The sequence below is a fragment of the Simochromis diagramma genome, unplaced genomic scaffold, assembly GCF_900408965.1.
Source record: "Simochromis diagramma unplaced genomic scaffold, fSimDia1.1 OVJJ01000463.1, whole genome shotgun sequence".
Classification (NCBI taxonomy): Eukaryota; Metazoa; Chordata; class Actinopteri; order Cichliformes; family Cichlidae; genus Simochromis; species Simochromis diagramma.
Window position 1 is genome coordinate 1,541,614 of NW_024386941.1, and position 22,428 is coordinate 1,564,041.

Sequence of the window (22,428 nt, forward strand, 5' to 3'; positions counted from 1 at the left end):
AAACAAACATGAAAATGGTATCAGAGAATATTCAAAGGGTTTAATGTGATATTTCTCAAGCCAGAACAGAAGACATTTTTTAGACTAAATTCAGGAAGTCTTACAGAAGATTTTGATATATGAATTATGAATATATATATATACACACACACACACACACACCGGTATATATATATATTTTTTAATAACTTGGTAGCTAGTAATGCAGAGAGCAAAAAAGAATCAGTATTTGTTGCTTTTAAACACTAATATGTGTGTCTACACACACTTTTTTTTTCAAGAGCTTTGAAAGACAGAAGATTCTTCAGCAGATTTAGGAACTCTTAGTTGCTTCTGTCTCTTCATGTAGCCTCAGATTGACTTGATGATGCTGATATCAGGTCTAGGGGGGGCACCATCTGTTCTAGGACCTCTGGTTATTCTTGTTGTTGAGAATAGTTTTTATGAGTCTGGCTGTATGTCTGGAGTCAATTTTATGACACTGCACAGTATCATATGCGAAATTCCATTAAATTCTCACATAATTAGAGAATTATGTGGATCACTCAGATTATAAAAAGTATATATAAAAATATATAAAAATATTTATAAAAAAATATATAAAAAAGTGGCATTAGCATTACAATTTAATTTGGTTATCTTTGCAGGCTTCTTTTCTGAGTTCAATTTGCATAAGAGTTGAGTATACTGAAGACTTTGTCATGATACTGTCCACTCAAATCAGTGCATCTGCAACTTTACATTATGAAAAGGGGTACAGGTTAGTTCAGTATGCATGAATGAAGAAAGACATTTCATGTACTGAAAGTGCCATGCTGTTGTAACAGGGAATGACATTACAAGATATTTAATTAATGTGCTGACTTGTCTGCCAAAGTAAACTTCACCAAGCTTCTGTTGCACAGTGACATAAATAATTGTGTGAATTGTAACAAACTGCCTAGAGTGTAGAATTAAGTGGGACAGTTAGATAAATACTGAATACAGGATACGTATCACTAATAGTTTGGGGTTCATTATGCTTGGTAATGAAAATGATTGAGATTAGATACTCATTTGCAACAGTATCTATATGAAAGTGCCCTCTTTGACTCCTGCAGTTGACACACAGCTTCACACAGCACTTGCAGATAGACAGTCACATAACCACTCCCCTCACTACTGGCTGAAGCAGTTGACATGAATTTTGAGAGGTCATCAAAGCTCCTACTTTAGAAACACTGAAGAATTAAACAGTTGTCACAAATGTTAACTTGCCTGGAGCATACGTAAATGTTAGACGCTTAATTATCGTCAATTACCCAATAGCCACTAACCTAGCCTCAGGGGGGTCATAAGCTAGTAGACTATGCAACTATGCATCCCATAACTGGGATGGTTGCATCAGGAAGTGTATCTGGTATAAAACCTTTGACAAATCAAAGGTACTTTCAGAACAGCCTTTGTCAAACAGCCACATAAGCTTCCTGTTAAGTCATCATTAAGGTAACAACTAGCAGCTATGCTCATCCATAACGTTATAATTAACAGTGTTAATTTAACAGCACAGAACAAATATTCGTGTCATGCATAGGTTGAAGCTGAGAAGCCTACCAGGAAGGAACTAGACAGAAATTGTTGCAGCCTACCTTTCTATTTGATCAGCAATAAAGGTTTGGTGCAACGCAACCAGCAACAGCACTACCTCAGACAAGCTAAAATGTTGGTGTCTGTTTGGGTTTTTTTTTTTTTTGGTACTATGTAAAGTAATCTTAAAATATCCCATTTACACACCTTATAGGTGTTTTGTTTTTTCAAATGGTATTGAGTATTTTCCTGGGTACTGATATCAAGCTTGAGATTCTAGTATCGTGGCAATCCTAATGCGTGAAGAACACAGATTTATTCCTAGATGCAGTCATCAAGACAACATTACAAAGAATACAAACAAATTCAACAAGCAGATCCCAGGGTAATAAGCTAACGTTTATGCTTTTAAACTACGAGTAATAGCTTTCATTATAAATTCATTATAAATTGTGCCTGACATTAAACTGCTACTTGAGACCTTTTATTCAGTAGCCCATCATGGAGTCAGAGCAGACACCAAGCTGCTTAATCACACTGAAGGTTTTGTGAGCCACTGTCTGGGGACTTCATTGTGCTAGAGAGAGTAAAATGTATCACTGTCAATTGTAAAAGAAGTTGAAGGCTGCATAATGTGGTCTTACAGTGCAACTGGAAAGATGATTATGGATGATGATGACAATAGAAGCTTGTGCCTTGCTTTAGTATGCCTCTAATTAGAATTGCAAAGTTGAAAATATACGTTTTCTATCATTTTACTGTAATGTCTTTTGTGAAATATTGGGGGGGTTAACTCTAAGAGAAATATGAAGGTGGCATTCAGGACAACCATTGGTATGCCATTGCTCTTTTGCAACCACATCAAGAAAAAAAATTATTAGATTTTCTATGATGATGTGCGTTATATATATCCTTAAACTCAGCTCTGAGAATCATATTAACTATAAAATAGCCCCTTTGAAGAAGATACGTCTCAGAAGTTTTTTGCATTTATATCATTTCACCAGCACAATGTCTGCAGTGTTTTATAATGGGATCAGCAGCAGCTTTGAGGTTAGAGAGGCAGCTCTCTGACCGTAAAGTTGCAGGATCAGGCCAGGCCTCAAGAATAGTTGGCTGGACCGAGGTCCTACATGCCGGCCTAGCAATCATGTGAATATTTTATTTATTAGCCATATAATATCATATTACATAATGCAGGTAAGTGTATGGTGTCAGTACTGACTTGTACATGAGCACAATAGAAAATAAGATGAAGAGTTTAACTGGAAAGATGCTGGTTTGGGCTTGATGGGAATGGTCTCTGCAAGTGTGTTTATGCTAACTAGAGTCACAACAGGCTGTACGGACAGAGTAACATCCAGTGTTGAGCAGAATGCAGTTTGGAATGGAATAATGTAAGACTGTATTTCTGTACCACAGCTGACACTCGAGAGCAAGAGTCTGAAAAACATTTGAAAACACTTTTGTCTTTAACAATATGGTAATGAATTTATCCGCATTTCTTTGAGCTTGTCACAAAACAAAACAGATGCAAACACATTCTTGACTATTAATTATTCACAATTGTTTTATCTAGAAAAATATAAAAAACATTCATACATTTAGCTTCTCAAATTGTTATTTTATATCACTGTAAATCAAATGGCCCACACATACATGAAAAACTTAAGACATCTTTTTGCTAGGCCTTTCCACTATATTTTGAATAATAAATAACTGTTTAACACAGACAATATAAAATATTCTTACATTTATGTGTAAGAACATTGCAGTATAAGCATTGTTTTATTCCTACAACTAATTAAGGAGTAACTTAGCCTGAACTCTAACCTAATTTTGCTGATTACCTTTAAATCCACACGAGGAACAAAATATTTCTGAATTAGTTTGCCTTACTTAACGTCTGATAAATTTGTCACCACTATGTTTTGACAACATTTCTGAAAACCTCAAAGAAAATCTGCTTGGGGCATACACACAGGATCAGTAAATTCTGTTTGGACTGAGCTTTGAGTGGCCAGCCAGCCGTTCTCAGCCAAAGCTGGTAGCAGCCAGAGAAAAAGTCCCAAATGCCAGCAATGTTAGTACAAGCAGTAGAAGCATAGTCCAGAAAACGGGAGTACAAATAGGTTTAAATCTTTGATTTCCAATTACTAACTTAGATACCTCAAATGTTGATAAGTTTTAAGAAAATAAAGAGTGGAGTTGTTACAAACAGGACTTTGAGGAGGTGGAAATCAAAGATTGCATGCACTGTGTGTCTGTGGATCTGCGATTGAAAAGTGATTTATGAGCGAGGAAAGCAACAATGTGATGAAACAGCTCATCAGCCCCACAGATCATCAGCACTTGCATGTGAACTTTACTTCATTAAGTTTAAAAGAATTCATAAGTTCCAAGCTGAAGACCTTAAGGAGAAAAAGTGCAAAACGGCTTATTCTTGCACACTTTTTATGTGACTATGTTCATTTTAACAAAGAGAAAGACAACCCAAACAGACAAATAGCCAGACAGACATTTAGAAAAAACATGCATGTTGCTGTTCATGTTTGCATGTGTCACCTGCTCAAAGCCTAACCTCTGAATTGTCGAATCATGTTCTGGTGCTTTTCCAGGGCATCCTCCAAGATTTTCTCTGCAGGATCCATTTTCCAGCGCCATTCAGTGCCGACAGGGTTGGTATGATGTCTGTTAGTGGAGCACAAACATGAATAAATAGGAACTAACAGCAGTCAAGATGTGACTGCTTCAGCAAGCACCAACCAAATGTAGCAATACAGCAAACTAAATATTAATCAAAGAGCAACCACTGTAGCCTTAGAGATGGTATTACCTTCTTTGGAGACATGCTTCTGGAGCATAAAAGGGAAAATGAACACTGCTTGTGGCTACAAATGGAATAAATGGCCTTAACAAACTGTAAATATGGGCTCCAAACCAGCTTCAGTACAAACAAAGGACATTACACCTCATCGGTGGTATTACTCCATGGTAATTCTGATTTAGAAAGTCCAAGACTATTAGACCGTTTGTTCAACACAAACATCACTTAAAAAGTTAAAGACATATTTCACTAGAATAAAAGGAGCATTTAACGAGGTGCCAAACACAGATTGAAAGTGAATTATGTGGGCGTGTGTATTATCACCCTATAAAAACATATTAAGTGAAAGAATGCATGCTACTGTAAAAAAAGTGCTCTCCCTTTGGGTGTTAATAACACGTTCCAACTATCCAAGTGTGATGTCTATGTGCAACACCAAATCCTGGGGCATCACAAATTTCTGTCAGATAAGTATGCACACTCTAACGTGACATATACTGATGGCGTCCATGAAAATCTTGATCCACCTGTTGCCATAAAGAGGTGGATGGTGGGGGCAGCAGGAACAAAGCAGCTGTGCCCCGAAATTGCATATTTCCTGTCATCCCACATAGCTGTAGTAAGGGAGACGGGCAGATCTGTGTTGACAGGGCAGCAGTTCACCACAGCACATTCTGACAGCGACCTTTCAGTGCTCAACACAGTCGCCTTTTCAAATGGAACTTGAAGTTAGTAAAAGGCCCAATCTCTCACTAATGCCATGATGAATCAGTGTCCACATTTAGGCCTTGCAGCTATGCAGACCATTATCCATCTGCACATAAAACATAAACTTCTATGGAACAGCGAGATCATCAACAGTGACTGGACTAAACCCTAAATGGGTTTGGTTTAAAAAACAAAACAAAAACCCTACAAGTTAGTAACCAAACAGGCTAAAACTAGTTAATATATAGCAAAATAAAAACACTCCTAAAAACAGGAAAACACATGTTGGAGTTATACCTTATATACAGTTGTGTAGCAATGGACAGTTAAAGTGATGGGAATAGGGCTGTTCAAAACGTCTATCGCTTCATTTTATGCTATCGTTTGTTTCGTGGTTTCGCAAAATAAACTGTTTACAGCAATATTTTTTTCATCGTTTTGATGTAGTGGCTATATTAATTTCTTAAAGTTCTCTCTTTCTCTTATATTTAATATAACCACACTACGGATGAACAAGCGCCTGTTTTTATGCGTTGTGGTTAGCAACAAGGACGGTAACAGCATCGCGTGTCCGCTTGTTTATGTTCCACATAAACCTTTCACAATAAAGCTCAAGATCCTGTTGAGACTTTTCAAAATAATCACAGTGAAAGAGCAGATTATTTACGGATGAGAATTTAAAAAAAAGAGCCGCCAGGTGCTAAAAAATAAACCTTAGACTCAAATGTTAGAACAGGCTTTTCCCCGCAGCACGCCGTGTAATAAATACTCACAAAGAAAACGGCGGCCTTTACAACTTATGTCTAAAAATGTATAGTTTCATGCATCGGTTAAAACACTCGACTCCAGCTACATGACGCGCAGCTGGAAACACTTCACGCAAGTGGAGCTGCCCGAGATTCACAGAATATGTTATATTTTTGTGATTTATATGGTTATCGGGACGATAAAATTCTTATATCGGGATATGAGATTTTGGTCATATTGCACAGCCCTAGATGGGAAGCATAAAGCCTGTACCCAGAAGGACTAGCATCTTAATTAAATCACAGTATAAATAAGACATGTACTCTACTAGGGTATTAATATTGAATCAATATTAATTGATAGGCTGAAAGATTAACTTTTATTTGGATCACTTAAGATTCTCCTTAATGATGGCAAACTAAAAGAGAAGAAGTTGAGAAGCACATACCTCCAGCAGAAGACACACTTGTTAGCACATGCGAGGCTGGGGGTAGTCTCCATGCACCGGTGGGACTCAATACCGTAGAAAGGTGTGCTTGTAACAACCTCCCCTTCCTCTCAACATAGACTAAAATAAATAACTGAATTACAATTCATGCATTCAGTTTGTCAAAGCTATAATAGAAATTTGAGATAATTTAAAGGAAGTGTTTTAACGGTTTATTTAAAAAGGGTTGATTTCGTTACCTTAGTCCATCGACAAAGCTTCACTCCTGAGTGACTCCCAATCAGTTTATATCCTTCACAAAAAGGTAAAAACACAACGTGTTATAAATACGGCATCAAATCAGTGAAACACTTCACAATGCAGAACTGCACAAGTCAAATTAAGCTGAAAGAAACATGGACAATATACTTTTTATAGCTTTACTTCAGTAAAGCCTTTCAACATTCACAAAGTCTGATTTTTTTAATGGCCCCATGCTAACAGCCACTGAACATCTCCAGCAAAGTGTCTACTGGCAGCTTGAAGCCATGTCATTGGGAGAAAGGAGAGAATGTTTCAGATTCCCTTTTTGCACAAAAAGGTCTGTGAGGAAAGTGTTTCAAATGCCCTTGAGGTGGGCCTCTCTATCCCTTTTAACACCATGGCCTCAAACCACTATGAACAGCCGGATGTGGATTTCTCCTCATTCTCCCTCATTAAAAAAAATAGAAAAGAAAAAAAACCCAGTCCCGCTCTATAATATCTGTCAGATGGAATCCTTTTATCCTCATGACTTGATGCATTCATGAAATCCCAGGAAAAAACACAAACAAACAAAAAAAAACGTGATAGATTAAAGAAGAAGGGCTGCCTTTCCTTTTCAAAATCATTTAAAATAGCTTTCTAGTAAGTACAGCAGTACAAAGCCACACAAAGAATGTAGGCAGCAAGTTTAAAAAACAAAGCCTCCTATTTTGGAAGCTTGTGTGTGTTGTAGCTGCTATTAAAACCTTCATGAAATATCTAAAACACAAAAACACAGCAGGACATCTGTACCGGGGTGTGTTTGTGCTCGAACTGCTCCCACAGATCTCAGGTTTGATGCAAGATTAGTCAAATACAAAATGTTCCTCATCGAGGCTGTTTGTGGGTATATTTGCAGGAAAGGCTGAATGAATGAAATACACTTTTTTGATTTTTACACTTCAATGTAACAGCTTACCACTGAATCATCTTTTCACAAGTAACAAAAAAAACTGAGTGCAGGTCTACAAGACTCTGGACAACACAGTAGTGAATCGGACCTGCTATTAGTGACTTTAACAAGAACAATGATTATCTTTGTGTTTGTGTCATCTCCATGCACTGGATATAAAAGATGGACATGTCTTCTGAATATGAAAAATGAAGTGATGCCATGTGTGCAGCGTCTCTCAGTTCTTCCAGTGAGAGCCTCCCCTCGCCATCGTGTCAGGTTTAAAACACAAGATGACGACGCTGAATATGCTCAATTCACATTAGACTTCACAAACCAACAGTTGATGTCACTGAGAATGTGTCCGTCTTTCTAATACACTCTATGATAACTGCACCATTTCAGAGAAACAGCATCGGAGAATATGAAAATTATAAAAACAGTTTACACTCATGTGATACTCTGTCTTTCACTCTTGAGCTGCTTGAGGGGAATGAAAGGAGCAGGGAGACAATGGCCTAACTGGTCTTCCACCAAGTAATGAAAGAGACGACTGCCAATTTACATATTAGAGTGACAATTGAAGCACAAAGATACCACAGATATCACCCCCACAACAGGTTTCACACTCTTGACTTTGTGCTTTTCTTGTCTGAACCAAACAGGCAAGCTTTACCTGGTGTGTGGCACAAAGAAGAAGCCAAACTCTGTGTGTTGCACACTACCGGAACTGACTGAAAGTGACATTGGTAAGCCACTTTAATAATTAATAATAATTTACTAATTAACCTCTACCTTCTAGTTATGACTTTCCCTGTCACTATTTTCTTGAAATAGGTTTCTCTTGAACCTCGCTGATGGAAAACTATTTTGCACACTGTGCAGCACTGTGTTAAAACTTTTTTGGACAATGCACAAGAGCAGTATGTGACACTGGCATCCAATCCATGCCAGGAAAAGACTATACAGGAAACATATCCTTCCAAGGCTGAAAACCATGAAGACAATGCCAAAACTTTCATCCTTCCTTCTAAATAAAACAAACTGCCCTCCAGGACTAATTGTTGCCAACATAAACACCATGAAATAGGTCAACATTTGGTCAAATGAAGTGAAGTCCTGTGTTCAGTGTCCTATTTATAGAGTGTTGTGTAAGCTAACTGTGGGGGGTATTGGCTGAAAATGACTCCTGGCTTGTGTTTTAATAGTGGGATAGTAGAAGAGTAGAATAGTAAAATCCAGACCTAATGAGTAAAAAAAAAAAAAAAATCAGCACATGGTGCACAGTGGAAAAAAATAGCAACAATATAAATAGTGATGGATTCACAGACCTTTCAAACAGAATATTTTGATGTTATTTCTACTAGATAATGTTAAACCTTAATACAACCGTCCAATTTTCAAATAGCCTCAGTTAAAAAGGACACTAGTTATACATTCATATTATTATTTAGACATTAAGTTAACATTAGATTAACATTTTAAGTTAATCTTTAGTCCTGAACTTACTATCTTAAACAAGCAACTGAAATGCACTGCACCCACCCACAGTTTCCATGTTGAACCTTTAAATAACAGCTCATCAGCAAGGTTAAAACGTAATGAAATTTCAGCAACTGATTAACCCAAATATACTCCAATGGTTTCAACTAATTTCTTCTTTCTGCATAGTACGCCAGAGCAATAAGCACTGAAAGCCATTAAATACTTAATGAATTGCAAAAAATACATCTTTAGCCATATGAGTTACATTAAATTGTTATGCAAATACCTTAAAGTACCACATAAATTTAAAAAAATGGCATAACTAACAATTTATGTTTAAAGTGAAAAAAACTTTGCTGCCCTCTGTGGAAAGATGAAGGTTAAACATATGCTGAGAGCAGCTGGTGCACTCTGTCTGTAATGAGATTTCTTTGGTTTACAATGCAAAGCAATGCAGCTAGATAACATGCATATATTATTCGCAGTCACAAGTGACACCCACCAGCTGTTCTTTTAGAAAGCGATATATAATTTTACAAATACACCTTGAAGAACCATAAAACTACCACTGACTGAGTCAGTAAGCTATCAGTGCTGGTAATTTGGCATTTTTGGTTTCTAATTTGCTTTTGTGACTTCTCTTTTGCTAATCCTCAAATTTTTTTTCTGAATCCTCTTTCCTCACCTTGCTTTGTCAGTGCTTCTCTGAGGGCAGGGGTGATCATCTCCCTTCTTTCCCCTTCGTCTTCAATCTTCTGCACTCCGTTTAATTTGGATAGCTTCACCATCTGGCCGTCTCTTTGACTCTCCTCTTTGCTCTGAGGCAGAAACAAAACTTTCAGTCTATTCTGGTCTACAGCCATATAAACATTTATATCTATACTAGGTAACAAAAGGAAACAGCTGGAGGGACATTTTGCAACTAATCAGGTTAACCGGCAACAAGTCCGTAACATCACCGAGTACAAAAAGAGCATCTTAGCGAGACGGGGTTTCTCAGAAGTAAAGATGGGCACAGGTTCTGCAAAAAAGGGGATCTAGATCTGCAAAGGATGACAATGTTTATTAATATTAAATTGTGAAGACTGAATGCAATGCTGTAGATGAGCCATCATCAAAAGATTCAGAGAAAAAGACATAATTAAATGATGTCTTATTTATAGTATTTGAAAAAGTTTTTCTGTTATGTTCTGTTGTGTGGGTAAAGAACAAAGTAAAGGCCACATAAATTGAGCATTTTGTTGTAAAGATGATCACGTCATCTTTTGCTTTCAAATGACCATCACAGGCTGCTTAAAAAGATGGACACTGCTGCAGACATCAACTGTTGTCTAAGAAAGTTGACTTTTGAAAACATGTCCAGGATCCATTTGGCAAAGTGATGACCAACTTTTATACAGCTCTCTGTATCACAACAGCTATTTTTTTTCTTTTTGCTGCATCATCATCAACATCTTATTTCATGCCAGGATTATAATACTGCAATGCAGTGATTTTGTGTATAATGCTAAATATCTTAGATATATTCTGTGGACAAATACAACAAGATTGATTAAATCCTGCAAGAAAACTTTGCCTGGGGACAGAGAAACAGGTGTTACTTTTCAGAAAGACGTGATGGATGACCAGCCTTTAACATTAACCATGGTAAATGACAGCTTCACCCAATTACTGCACCTTTGCCACTTCTTCAGTTTGTCTATAGGGATCTATATGTCACCCTGTCAGCACACCAGGGCCCTTTAGGTGCTAATACAGTGTCAGCAAATGCTGATAAATGTTCAACACACTTGTATTCTTCAAGAATGTACTGTAGATAGTTCACAGATTCCTTTGTAGCTCACCGTATGGTACTAACCCCCGTAGAACTGTGTGAAAAATACTTGTTAACATTGCACAAACCATTACTGCAAATCAATGAGATTCTTATAGAGTCCATTTTAATCTTTCCTCTCTTATCTCTGGAGTCAGTAGTCTTGAGAACATTTGTACTCTCTCTTACTTGCAAATTTGCAAAAACTTTGATCCTGCAGTAGCAGATTTCTTGGTTAAATGGCTCCAAATAAATGAAAATATTGCGCTATACCCAGTGGAAATTTAATTAAGTCCAGTACTCACTCCCCTTTTAACCCATATATTTGCTTCTTGCAAGTGTAAAAGGAAAGATCATGCTCTTTAAATGCTAAATGTTTTACTCATTTACACCAATTTGTCTCTAAATATGTCTGCTGCTTGGTGCTGAGCAGATAGAATACAGTGGGCTTCCACAGGATATAGCCAATTACTGCAGGCAAGTTTTCACCTCATGATAGTAAAACATCATTTGCATCAGGGCTAGAAATTATTGGTCAACTGCTATTTCCAATGTGGATTGTTACATGTGCTTCAGTGCACCAGCTTTTCTTTCTCAGTCATCCTGAGTAACCTGCTATCCAATTTATCTCCAGTGCTGACTGGCAGCAGAAGGCTCACCTGCACTCATATGACGCCTGAGAGTGGTTGTCAGGCTGATTCCTTCTCACTCTCCCTCACCTCCATCAGCACTTGCACTATTCCTCACATTTATTATAGGCTGAGTTGGGAATACCGGCATTCCAGATTTCAGGTTTGTTTTTTGTAGTCTAGTTTACTAACAGTCTAGTTTGGGGAGAAGCCTGAATATGACAGTCTATTGTGTCTGATTCATGATCTTCTTTCTCTTTTGTTTGGTGTTGTTGGTGCTCCCATTTCCCTTATTCAGGTCTGTTCATTGGAAGTAATTATATTCCAGTATTAAAAGCTTGTGAAACTATGTTTTGAGCATCTTTGAGCAATAGATTTAGAAATTGTAACATATTACCGTCCAACCCTCTTCAAGGCCTCGGTAGCTCCCAGCATGCACGTCCATGCCTTGGTGCTTCCCAGCCAAGTAGCTACCCCAGTATGTAACAGTAACACAGATTAACTGTTAAACTTAGAGTCTGTGTGAATTTTGCTTCTGTTCTTTGCTTTAACGTAGTTGCAATTAATGTCTTTGGGTGTGGATAAGAAATTATGAGGTCTGTTCTTTGTGAAACTCTTCAGTAAGTTTCTTGTTGCAAGCCTAGAAAATATTTTAATAACTATCTGATCAACTGGAAAAGAAACAAGACAAAGTCAACTTTTCCACAGTCTGTGAGCAATTGGTTAAATTATAATTGCCTCAATATTAATTCTGAATATAATTTTTGCCAGAATTGAGCAGCTGCTAATCCGTTTTAGTCTCCTAAAACCTTTGTTAAAAAACAGAGAGCAAGCTTCTCTCTAAATATACTGCCAATTTTATTTGTGAACCTATGCTTCAGGTGTTCACAGTCATCTGTATAAAACGGCACTCTTTCAACTTAAAACTGGAAGAATGCAAGCCCTTGTAGCTATCTAGTAGCACTATTTGCTCTGTGCATTTCCTCAACAATCATAGCCCCAAATACAGAGGAGGTTTCTCACACCTGACAGCAGCAGTGGTCCCCTAGAGCTCGGTTTTGATAGTAGATGCTGTGAACAAGGAAGCCACGCTGCTTTGTCAGAATACTGTCACATTTCTTTCTTAGATGGAAAAGAGATGGTGCTTGATGATATTTTTACGCGTCATTTATATCACTGCAAAATGTGTGGGTTGCATGTTTTACTCTGAGTGACTTAAAGCGATGATTTATTCTATTATAGGTGACTTTAAACTATGATCTATTCCAGTAATAAAGACAGGAGTACAAAAACAACCATACACTGTAAATCAGGGCGAGCAACAGCCATCCAGTGGTTCAATCATCGTGTGAATGGGCCTCAAGTCATTCTTAAAGTTCACCAAAAATCTAAACTGGGAGTGAAAACATGTACAGCCTACAATTTAACACTCAAGATTGGATAAGACTAGTTTGCCACTCAGCCGGCCCAAATGTCCACCTTCACTTAATGCATCTGTGACTCGTACAGTTCTGATAGCATACACAGCACGTAGCCAACGGTGAAACAATCTGTCCCTACGGTGTTTTCATGCAGCCTTGAAAATTTATCTGGCCCTAGTCTCTGGATCCCACTGATTGGCTTTCAGCCTTGACACCCAGTCATGCTTGGGCCAATCTGGGCTAACAGAAATGGGACATCTCACAGCATCGTGTTGTGCACGGGAACCATGACACAACATGGTGCTGCTGCAGATGAATGATGCAACAATAATACACTGATTGAGTAGCACATGTGAATAAGGGAAAAACATAAAAGTACGGGAGGCAAAAAAAAGCCCAAACCATGAACAAGTAGAAAATAAGAAAGACAAACACTCTAAGCTGGCAAAATGAATTCAATATTTTAAAGCTTAACCTTATTATCCAAATATTTTAATATATGTGAACAAGAGAAGCTATTTGTTACCAGTGTTTGCTCCGGCTCCAAAAGAGGATTGCACACCAAGAAAATTAGTCTATAAGTGCACTACTCTCTATACTGTAAAACAATAAAATAACAGTACTTGCTATTATTTTGTGCTTATAACAAGTGTAGTCATATTGTAACAGATATGTTGATGGAACAGCATAAATTCTAAATTTCGAATATTTATTTTTTTCTACATTTCTGTTTCTAAAACAGTTAGCAGACGTTAAAACTTAACAAAAAAATGTGATGATTTGCAAAAAATAAAAAATAAAAATCGAAATAAATAATAATAACAATAATAATGATAAAAATAAAAATTAAAAAGGCCTGCAGATGAATCAAAACTCCCCTGCACCCCTAAGAGCTCAAAATTGTTGTTTTCACTATGTAATCTGCCTGAGGACTTTTAACTAGGGTGCATTTTGCACACAGGAGGTTTAATAAAGCTAGTCCAGTCCAGAATCTGAACATGTTAATTTATGCCAATCAATGTTTCTGAATATATAGAATATACCTTAGTAGTAGTTATACTGGCATCTTATGTGTGCTTTTTTCCTTTGGCTAGTGAGCTGAAAACATAAAAACGGAGCCAAAATTGCTGCGTGCCAGCTCAGGTTAATGATGCGTTTTACACTAACTCCTAACTGGCAACAGTCCCACAACGTAAAATCGACCACTCTGGCAGAAATGGAAGACTCTTATGACAAAGTTTAGATGCCAATACTATAAACAATTGTACAAAATCAATTTAGGACAACAATGCAAAATGAATTTTGCAGGCACTTGCTAGAATAAAAATGGAACTACAGCCAAAGACTGATATAGATTAAGGCCACAGCCAATCACAGCCTGTCCATCACTGAAGGAAAAAAACAAAACATGTATTCATGAAATGTTTAGCAGTGATCAAGTCATCCTGATTCCATCTGGGATACAAGCCACATGGACACCAGTACAGACAAATCCTTCCAGTTTCAGTTTTTATCAGTCAATAAATGCAAACTTATATTTACTCTTACTGAGCACTCAAAGCTCATTTCACACTACAAGCCAAACTTACCAATTCACACAGTGTTTTATTAGTTTGAAGAAATATTTGGTGTCTTTAAACACCTTTTACCTCCCATGTCCACATTCATAGGTCAGTCAATGCATCTAAGGGGTAATGTGTGGTTTAGTATCTTGCACAGGGGCACCTACATCAACTTAATGGCAAAAAAAAGAGAAAGACAGGTTGGGCGAGGTAACCTACTTATCCAAGCACGAGGTGATTTGTGCGTGAATTATTCAGCTACTGACACTACACCATAATTGTAAACTAAAAACGAACAGGAGACTGATGTTTATTTCAGTGTAATGGGGTAGAGAGCATTAAATGCCACAAGGAAACTTGTGAAATCAGCGTGGGATATAAAACCTGTAAAAAACGAATTGAAAAAAAAATCCTCCCTTTCATCATTGTAATGGTATTTGTAAATCTGGTCCTCTTACAGTATTACAGATGTCAAATTTAAAGAAAATGTAATGTTTTACTAAAAATCACCATAAACAGCCAGAATTAAGCCTGAAGAGTGTAACAAGCCCCACAGATACAGCATTTTCTAGTCACAGTTTGATTACTCACAGAGTATTCAGCTTGGCTAAATACCTGCTGTCTCTTGACAATATTAATGCTCAAACTAATTACATCTTACACTGCTCGCTCTGTGTGAACAAATTATGCAAAAGCAACATAAATTTGTTACTACAGGAATCCAAGTCATCTCTGGCATCCACGTGTGATGGCACAAATCATCCCACAGCAGTTACAATTAAATCTTACATGACAGGTTAGGAATAAAGAAGACTGCCTTGGGTATCATAAACAAATAGTCTATGGGTATATCTTTGGGGAAAAGGACAACAGCAGCTTGATCATAAAAACTACATGAAAACACCTCATGAATTTAAAAAAGAAAAGAAAAAAGAAGTCTGACTCTTCTTACTGTGGAGGGCATAACTGAAGAGTACTGATCAACCCAGGCTCCTCAAGTCATAAACTAATGTCTCTTTAACTTCCCAGCTGTGCTGTATAAACACATTTGTGCTGTCCTTACAACGTAGCCTGTCCTAACCTCCAAGAGCGTCTACACTGTAATATTACTGTCACACAGGAAGAGATGAGCCTGGGAGAGCATGGACAGCACGAAGCATTTTGCATTCAGTGCATTAAGTCTCCTATGAACCGCAGTCAAATGAAGCATAATATTCAGTAACCCAAAGGAGCACATACAGCGAAAATAATAATTTCACATCTATCAAAACACAACAGAATAAAATACTTGTGTGCGTCTTCAGGACAGGAGCTGCCTCCACACTAAAAGTTTTCTGGATGTAAAGTCGACCGAGACAGAAGTTTGTGTTTTGACTGTGACAACATTAGTAAATAATTCTGTGAATGTCTTTTTATGATGTAACATTTCTGGTGAAAGAAGCTTAAAGTAGAGTGTGATCACTTCAAAATGTCAAATACTATAAAAGTAACAGTAAATGCATGGCACAGTAGTGCCGTGGTTAGCACCACGTATTAGAGCAAGAATGTTCAAGTTACCAATTAGTCGTCTGCCGCTATACCCAGGATGGAGGACCGATTTGCACATCAGGACTGCTACAGATCTTTACGACACTTTAAACACACAGCTCTGCTGTTAAAGCGATGAATGTATATTGTCTGCAAGTGACAGTCTATGGCTGTCTGTGTTTCTGTGTTAGCCCTGTGATGGACTGCTGATTTGTCCATCGTTTACCTCAATTCTGTCCCAGTCCCCCTGTGACCCCTCACTTCAATTAATAAAATGGATGTATAGAAATGATACAGTCACAACAACTATCATTATCAATTTAAAATAATAATAATGATACTTTCAGTTGCTCCCTTTTTGACAAAGAGCTGCCACATCGAGTTGCCAAATCATGTTGGATTTGATTTGGCAATTTCTTATTTGGAGGTTTTACACTGGATGCCCTTCCTGATGTGACCCCAAAGGACTTTGGTGTAGTGTGAATGGGCACAAGCGGTGAAACTGAAATTAGAGTTAAAAGTTCAAAATCTATGCACTCATTCACATTTTCTAAAGTGGGCCTACACTATGGAAAATTCCTGTACTGATACCAATCTATCTTGTGTTGTTGTTGTGTATTATGAATTTCATCTTTATCTGCCAACAAGCAGACTGAAGTCCAAAAAGGCTCATTTCTGCAGTGCATCAGTGCTTCCTGAACTGAGTACAGAGGTTTTAAGGTAAAGCATACTAACAAAAATGTCACGATGTACATAAAAAAAATAAGAGATTTATATCATTTGGCATTATTCATGATTAAAATCAATAAAAATGAAAATCTGCAATTGAATAAAGTAATTTCTCTTTTCTTGAATTTCCAATTTCTTCCATTTTTTTGAATGAAACTAATGAGCAGCTTACACTAATCTGCTACATTCAAAGAGGTACATTACAGGGTACTCGTCTGTCCACCTTATATAAGCGGTCATAAGATCTTTATAGGACAGCCTATAACAGCAGAGTGATAATGTCTCTTCTTTTTCAATTTTTTCTTGAGTCACTCATCTCTCGCAAGTCTGTGGAGTGGGCGTCCTAACTATTACGCAAGCCTCCACTCCTCGTCTGTCGGGGTCTGGTGTCTATCAAACCATCTGCCATTTCTCCTTTAATGATACCACTCTTATCTCTTTACTGAACGCACTTACACTGGATGAAGGTGGTGGGAGCTTAATGCCACAGTGATGCCTGCTTGCAGACCTTGAAATGGAAATGCTGAAAATAGAGCTGCTGGATGATGACATTGGAGTGACAGTTTAAAATGACTCAAGAATAACAAAAATGCAGGTTTATGAGGGGAATTGCTAAGTACTGTATACACAACTCATATTTACAAGTACAAATACTAAGCTCTGCTTAGTTCTAAGGGTTTCTGCTGTCAATGTGTGAAATAACACGAGCATATGTATTGCAAAAAGTGGTGCTAACATGTTGGCGGAGGAAGCCTGACCTTTGCTTTCTTAACGCTGTTCATAATATTTCCCAGATCCTCCACGTCGAGCACCGTTTTTTTCTCATCTGGCAGACCGGACTCATCTTCATCACTGCTGGATTCCACTAGATCATCCTGGGGAAAAAATGAAAGAAGAAATAAAGAAGCACAAAAAGTGGTTAAAAAACAAGGTCAAAATGGAAAGTCGGGGACACGGTGATAAAGATGAATGGCATGTAGTAAAGAAAGGCTCACATATGGTCCAATCCATAACAAATTAAAAAAAACGAAGTTGTGATTGAATGAGTGTGCTGATGTGGAACACATTTATTGAACATCGTTATGTCCTCCTGGGCTGCCTGATTAAATAAGAAAACTATGTACGCGTTTATGGCATTTCAGCAGATTTATCACGACACATGGCCGACATGTGCAGCAGGAGAATAAAATGCATGAGTGGTACAGCGGGTACATAAATCACCACGATGGTCCCCTCGCCACAGTTCTCAGCTCCTCTCGGTTCCGGCTGAATGTCACCTCTGCTGAGTGTTGCAGACAGAGGGGAGGAAGTCTCAGCTAGAGTTGGCTCTGAGGTCCCCGCTACCATGACAACTGATCATCTGTGTGTGCTGTGATGCATATGAAGGCTGTGTGCGCATGTGTGTACATAAAATGTCTTTTTGTACTTGTGAAATGTGTAATTTTAGAGAGCGGTGGGGGAAAAAAAAAAGTGCTATTTTCATATTTTCACATGATAGACCGGTGTTAAGTGAAATACAACAATTTTCATGCAGAACATTAAATAACGCCACGCTGCACCTGAAAGTGCACATCGCTGCTACTAAATAAGGACCTAATAAGCCAAGTATAACACTCCTGAGAAATTCAGGCGTCTGATCTGATTTTAATCACATTGTTGAACGAGTGCAACATGAAGCCATTAGCCTGGCCAGTCTGTTTCAGACTCCTGCTTGGAGTTCTAAAGTGCCCGTGTAATGTCATATTACATTATCCTAACCCAAAGGACAATTCTCCAACTAGATGTAAGCTGGACGCTTTCTCTATCTTTCTTTCTCCAGTTCTCTTTACCTGCTTCATTTAGAGTCGGTGGGACAAGCCTGGAGTCAAATAGTGAGGAAATAATATTACAACGTGTGGTATCGTATCCACAAAGCTGTTCTGATGATAGTTAACATTTTTATGTGGGTGTTTTTACTTTTATTTGTAGGCTGTCTATAAAAGATGACAGAGACACCCTGATGTCACCCATTAATTTGTGAACTCTTTTTTTTTTTTTTTAAAGCATTTTGGGCGTCCATCATAGCCTTTTGGTGAGAGAGAGAGAGAGATCAATATCACTGAGACATCGAGGACAGTTGTGCCACATGTACAGCAGTGGCTTATAAATCACATGCTAGGCCCACCCGAAAGCTTACCCTGGATTGATCCCCATTTCTTACTCTAAATGTAAACAGAATGATTTTCATGAAGTATTCAATAAGATGTGAATCACCTCTTGCTGGCCTTTAGAAACCACTTGGACATTTTTAAAAGCAGAACCCATGGCTATATTTCATATTCTGACTATAGTTTATAATCTCAGTCAGAAGCCAGAGAAATCAGCATTTTTTCACTCAGAAGCTTGCTTTCACTATTATATAAAAATAGAGACACGCTACCAAATCTTGGACAACTGGTGTGGACCAATAAATATTTTTTCTGTCTGTCACACAGCAGGTAGATGTTTGCTGTAAAATTTAAGAACAGCTGAATGAATGTTCAGAAACTAAATGGCTTATCAGCTAGTCATTTTAAGCACAAGGCCAGCCTTCACCCACAAAAGAACAGATTTGGTGATAATTAACATCGAGTATTCACAGCTTTGCCCATCAGCAGGGGCAAAAGGTGCGTTTGAACTACTGTTATAGATAATAATATTAAGATATACTATCTTAAAACAATCGCTCGGAGAGAATGACAGAAGCAAGAGGATGTCTCCTTTTCTCTGTCTGGGTGCTGGTTCCCTTCAAAAGTACAGGAAGAGACGTCCAATGGCAATTAAACACGGCTCCTAGAAAAGTTGCTAAACGTTGATACAAAGTTTAGCAAGTTGGCAATAATGAAGCGAACTGATGCGTGATAATGACAGCTGGAAGTGAGAGGCGTGTCAGGCTGCCAAGCTGAGACGGTACAGGCTCAAACATATTTAAAAGCAAATATCTGGATCCCAAAAAATGTGAATAATTGAATATTTTGATGAAGACTTTAATAAAAACAACTTTCCTGCCCTTACCTCAGAGCTGTTATTCTGTGGAGAGGCCTTCTTCTCTTCTTCCTGTCGCTCCTTCCTCTTGTTCTTACAGGAGCCCTCAGTCTTACACTTCCCACTGCAGCTCTTTTTCTCGCCCTTTGCCAGAGTCTTTAAGCGGTTCAGGAACTTGACCTTCCAGGTCAGGAAGTCTGCCTGGATGCTGCCATTAAGACTCTTCACCACATTACAGTCGCCTTCTCCCCTGGTCATGATTCGTCTGCCACTCAGCATCCACAGCCACTTGTCCACATTTTTACACACCTGTATGAAAAAAGCAGGTTGAATTCTTAGTAATTACTGAAAGCACTGAAGTGATTCAGGCTTAATAAACTGCTGAGCTACAGCCTTGAAGCTTTAGACATCCTCTGAATAGCTGACTATTATCAACCAGTGTCATTCTTCTCATTTTGTGAAAACCTTTCATACCGTGTTGTAATGGCCAACATAGACAGAGTTTCCAAGGCCAAACACTGCATATCTGAGTCCTTTCAAGTAGGTCTTCCCATATCTGAAGTCAGTGGATGCCTCTTCGAGCCACTTGCAGAACCACTCAGCATTTTCTGTGGGCTGTCCATCAGTGTAAGTTGCCACAAGAAACACGCACACCGACTTACTGATGCACTAATGGGAGAGGTAAACACAGCATGTAGGAAAGAGTTAAACAGGAGGGAAAAAGCTTAGTGTTTCTTCATTCAAGACTTTTTTTTGTCCAAATATGGAAACACTTGTCTCTGGGACTAACTAGGGACGAAATGCAGTGAGAGGTTGAGACACTAACACTGGACACTAACTGGATGTACTGCTGACACATAATTATGTACCAGGTAGTCCTAATTAATTAAGCAATTACTAACACCCTACTCTCGCCTGTGGCTACAAACTAAGCAGCAGTAGATGCAATAAAGAAGCCAGTTGAAGTGGTATAGGCATTCCTAGGTGTTTTCAGCATGTCCAAATGGAAGCAAACCCCAGGGCAGAACACCGTGAAGATGTTATTTTTCCCGAATGGCTTGGGAATCTATGTATCTGCATCTGGTGGAAGGGAAGTGCCAGAGAGAGAAGGAAGTCTGAGCAAGTCTGGTTAGACTGCTGCTGGAGAAGCAGTGGACAATGGATGGTGGATGTTTTTTGTTACTGAACCAACAGTAGCTCAAATCCACAAATAATGCAGTCATCTATTTTCTTCCGTTTACGTAACTCAGGGTCACAGATGGGGAGGAATCTATAAACAAGAGGCAGAGTACACCCTGGACAGGCAGATGGAAGCTGGAGTATCCAAAAAGGTTCATGGTACTCCAGGCACTCCGGCTTCCTCCCATCTCTCCAGGATGTACCCTGCTTCTCGCCCTATGACAGAAGGGACCGGTTCCAGCACAACCATAATTGTGTTATCTGGTGATGTGGTGCTGATTATACATAAATCATAAGCTAGCATATTTAAACTGAAGTAAAGTGTTTCATATTCAGTTTCAGCATTTTAGGCATTATGTTATTACATTATTTTGTAATGATTGTGAAAGCATATGTTTGAAATGTTTGAAATAAAATGAACTGAACTGAAACAGGGTCAAATGTGCCAAACAAAAAAGTTCCTTCCTCTGATGCCTGACCAGTAAATCAGTCGCACTGAAGGAGAGATGTCTGCAGACACATTTCACGTAGAGCTTTTCTGTCACTGAAAACTGCATCACTGTCCCTTTGAATAAATAGTTATTTTCCTTTTTCTGCTGTCAACCAGCCAACCAATCTCCTATTCATCTCGAAATGCAGCACAGAGGGACTGTGCTCACAAAAATAAAAAGACTGATGACAACAATCCATCTTTCTGCAGATGAGCAGGAACATGTTTGCTCTCTGCACCGGCCGTTTGAAGGCTCAAGCAGAAATGAAGCTTAAGCTGAGCTGGCAGTAATAGAACTTGAGGCTTATCACGCCAGTGTTTGCTGTCAAGCTTTGAAAATAAGAGTAACGATTTTTATTTTCCTTTGATTAATTCTGTTCTAATCAGGTCTTCCCTGGAAGTACACACAGGCAGGTCTTATGAGCTCACAGTTACATTTTAGAGATTTAATTAGCACCCAACAGCTGCTTCTGAGCATCCTGTAAACAGCATTTAATTGCTTACAGAGTACCCATCTGACAGCTGCATTAATCTTTCATTTATTCTCTATGATGCCACAGGTAGGGGTGATAAAGAAAAGTTTGCCAGGTCTCCTTAGAGGATCTGTGGAACCACCCTCAGTTATGCTGCCAGTGGCTCTGGACCTCTTGTGTTTTGTTGTGCAACTAGCCTCTGGTCACTTTCCCTCCATATGCACTTACATATCAACACCTTCTCCCTCCAGCGGTGTCTATGGTTTCCAAGATGCACGGTCCCTGTCTGGCTTCGCTGGTCCATCAACCAGCCAACTATGTCACTTGTGTGTTGTTTGTCATCTCTGTGCTAACCTTCTCTGTCTATACTTCCCCCATACTCCCCAACAGGACTTGGCAGACACCTAGCATTCCCCTGAGAAGTGTTTGCTCACAGGGTGAAACAGTACAGGGTCTCTACCTTACAGTATAAAGCAGTCTAATATGAAACTGAAGAGCATATTCTGCTTTGGTTGGCTTACCTCATCAGCAAGCTGATCATCTGGATCGTAGTCCTTCATGTCAATCACCTCGGCTGGTAAACCCAAAGACTTCACCTCCTCTGACAGCTCGTTCGCAAAGCCCTGAACATATGGAGAGTCTCAGAT

At 38.5% G+C, this 22,428-nt stretch overlaps 1 protein-coding gene across 1 annotated transcript in view; it reads right to left on the reverse strand.

Moving 5' to 3' along the window:
* tyw1 (tRNA-yW synthesizing protein 1 homolog (S. cerevisiae)) overlaps window positions 1–22,428 on the reverse strand; it is a 51,442-nt gene that overhangs the window by 27,617 nt on the left and 1,397 nt on the right. The window contains 9 exon segments of the mRNA XM_040037777.1: window positions 4,148–4,257; window positions 6,297–6,376; window positions 6,378–6,416; window positions 6,536–6,588; window positions 9,641–9,773; window positions 17,395–17,511; window positions 19,670–19,948; window positions 20,114–20,308; window positions 22,303–22,404. Of these exon segments, the coding sequence (XP_039893711.1) occupies window positions 4,148–4,257; window positions 6,297–6,376; window positions 6,378–6,416; window positions 6,536–6,588; window positions 9,641–9,773; window positions 17,395–17,511; window positions 19,670–19,948; window positions 20,114–20,308; window positions 22,303–22,404 (1,108 nt within the window).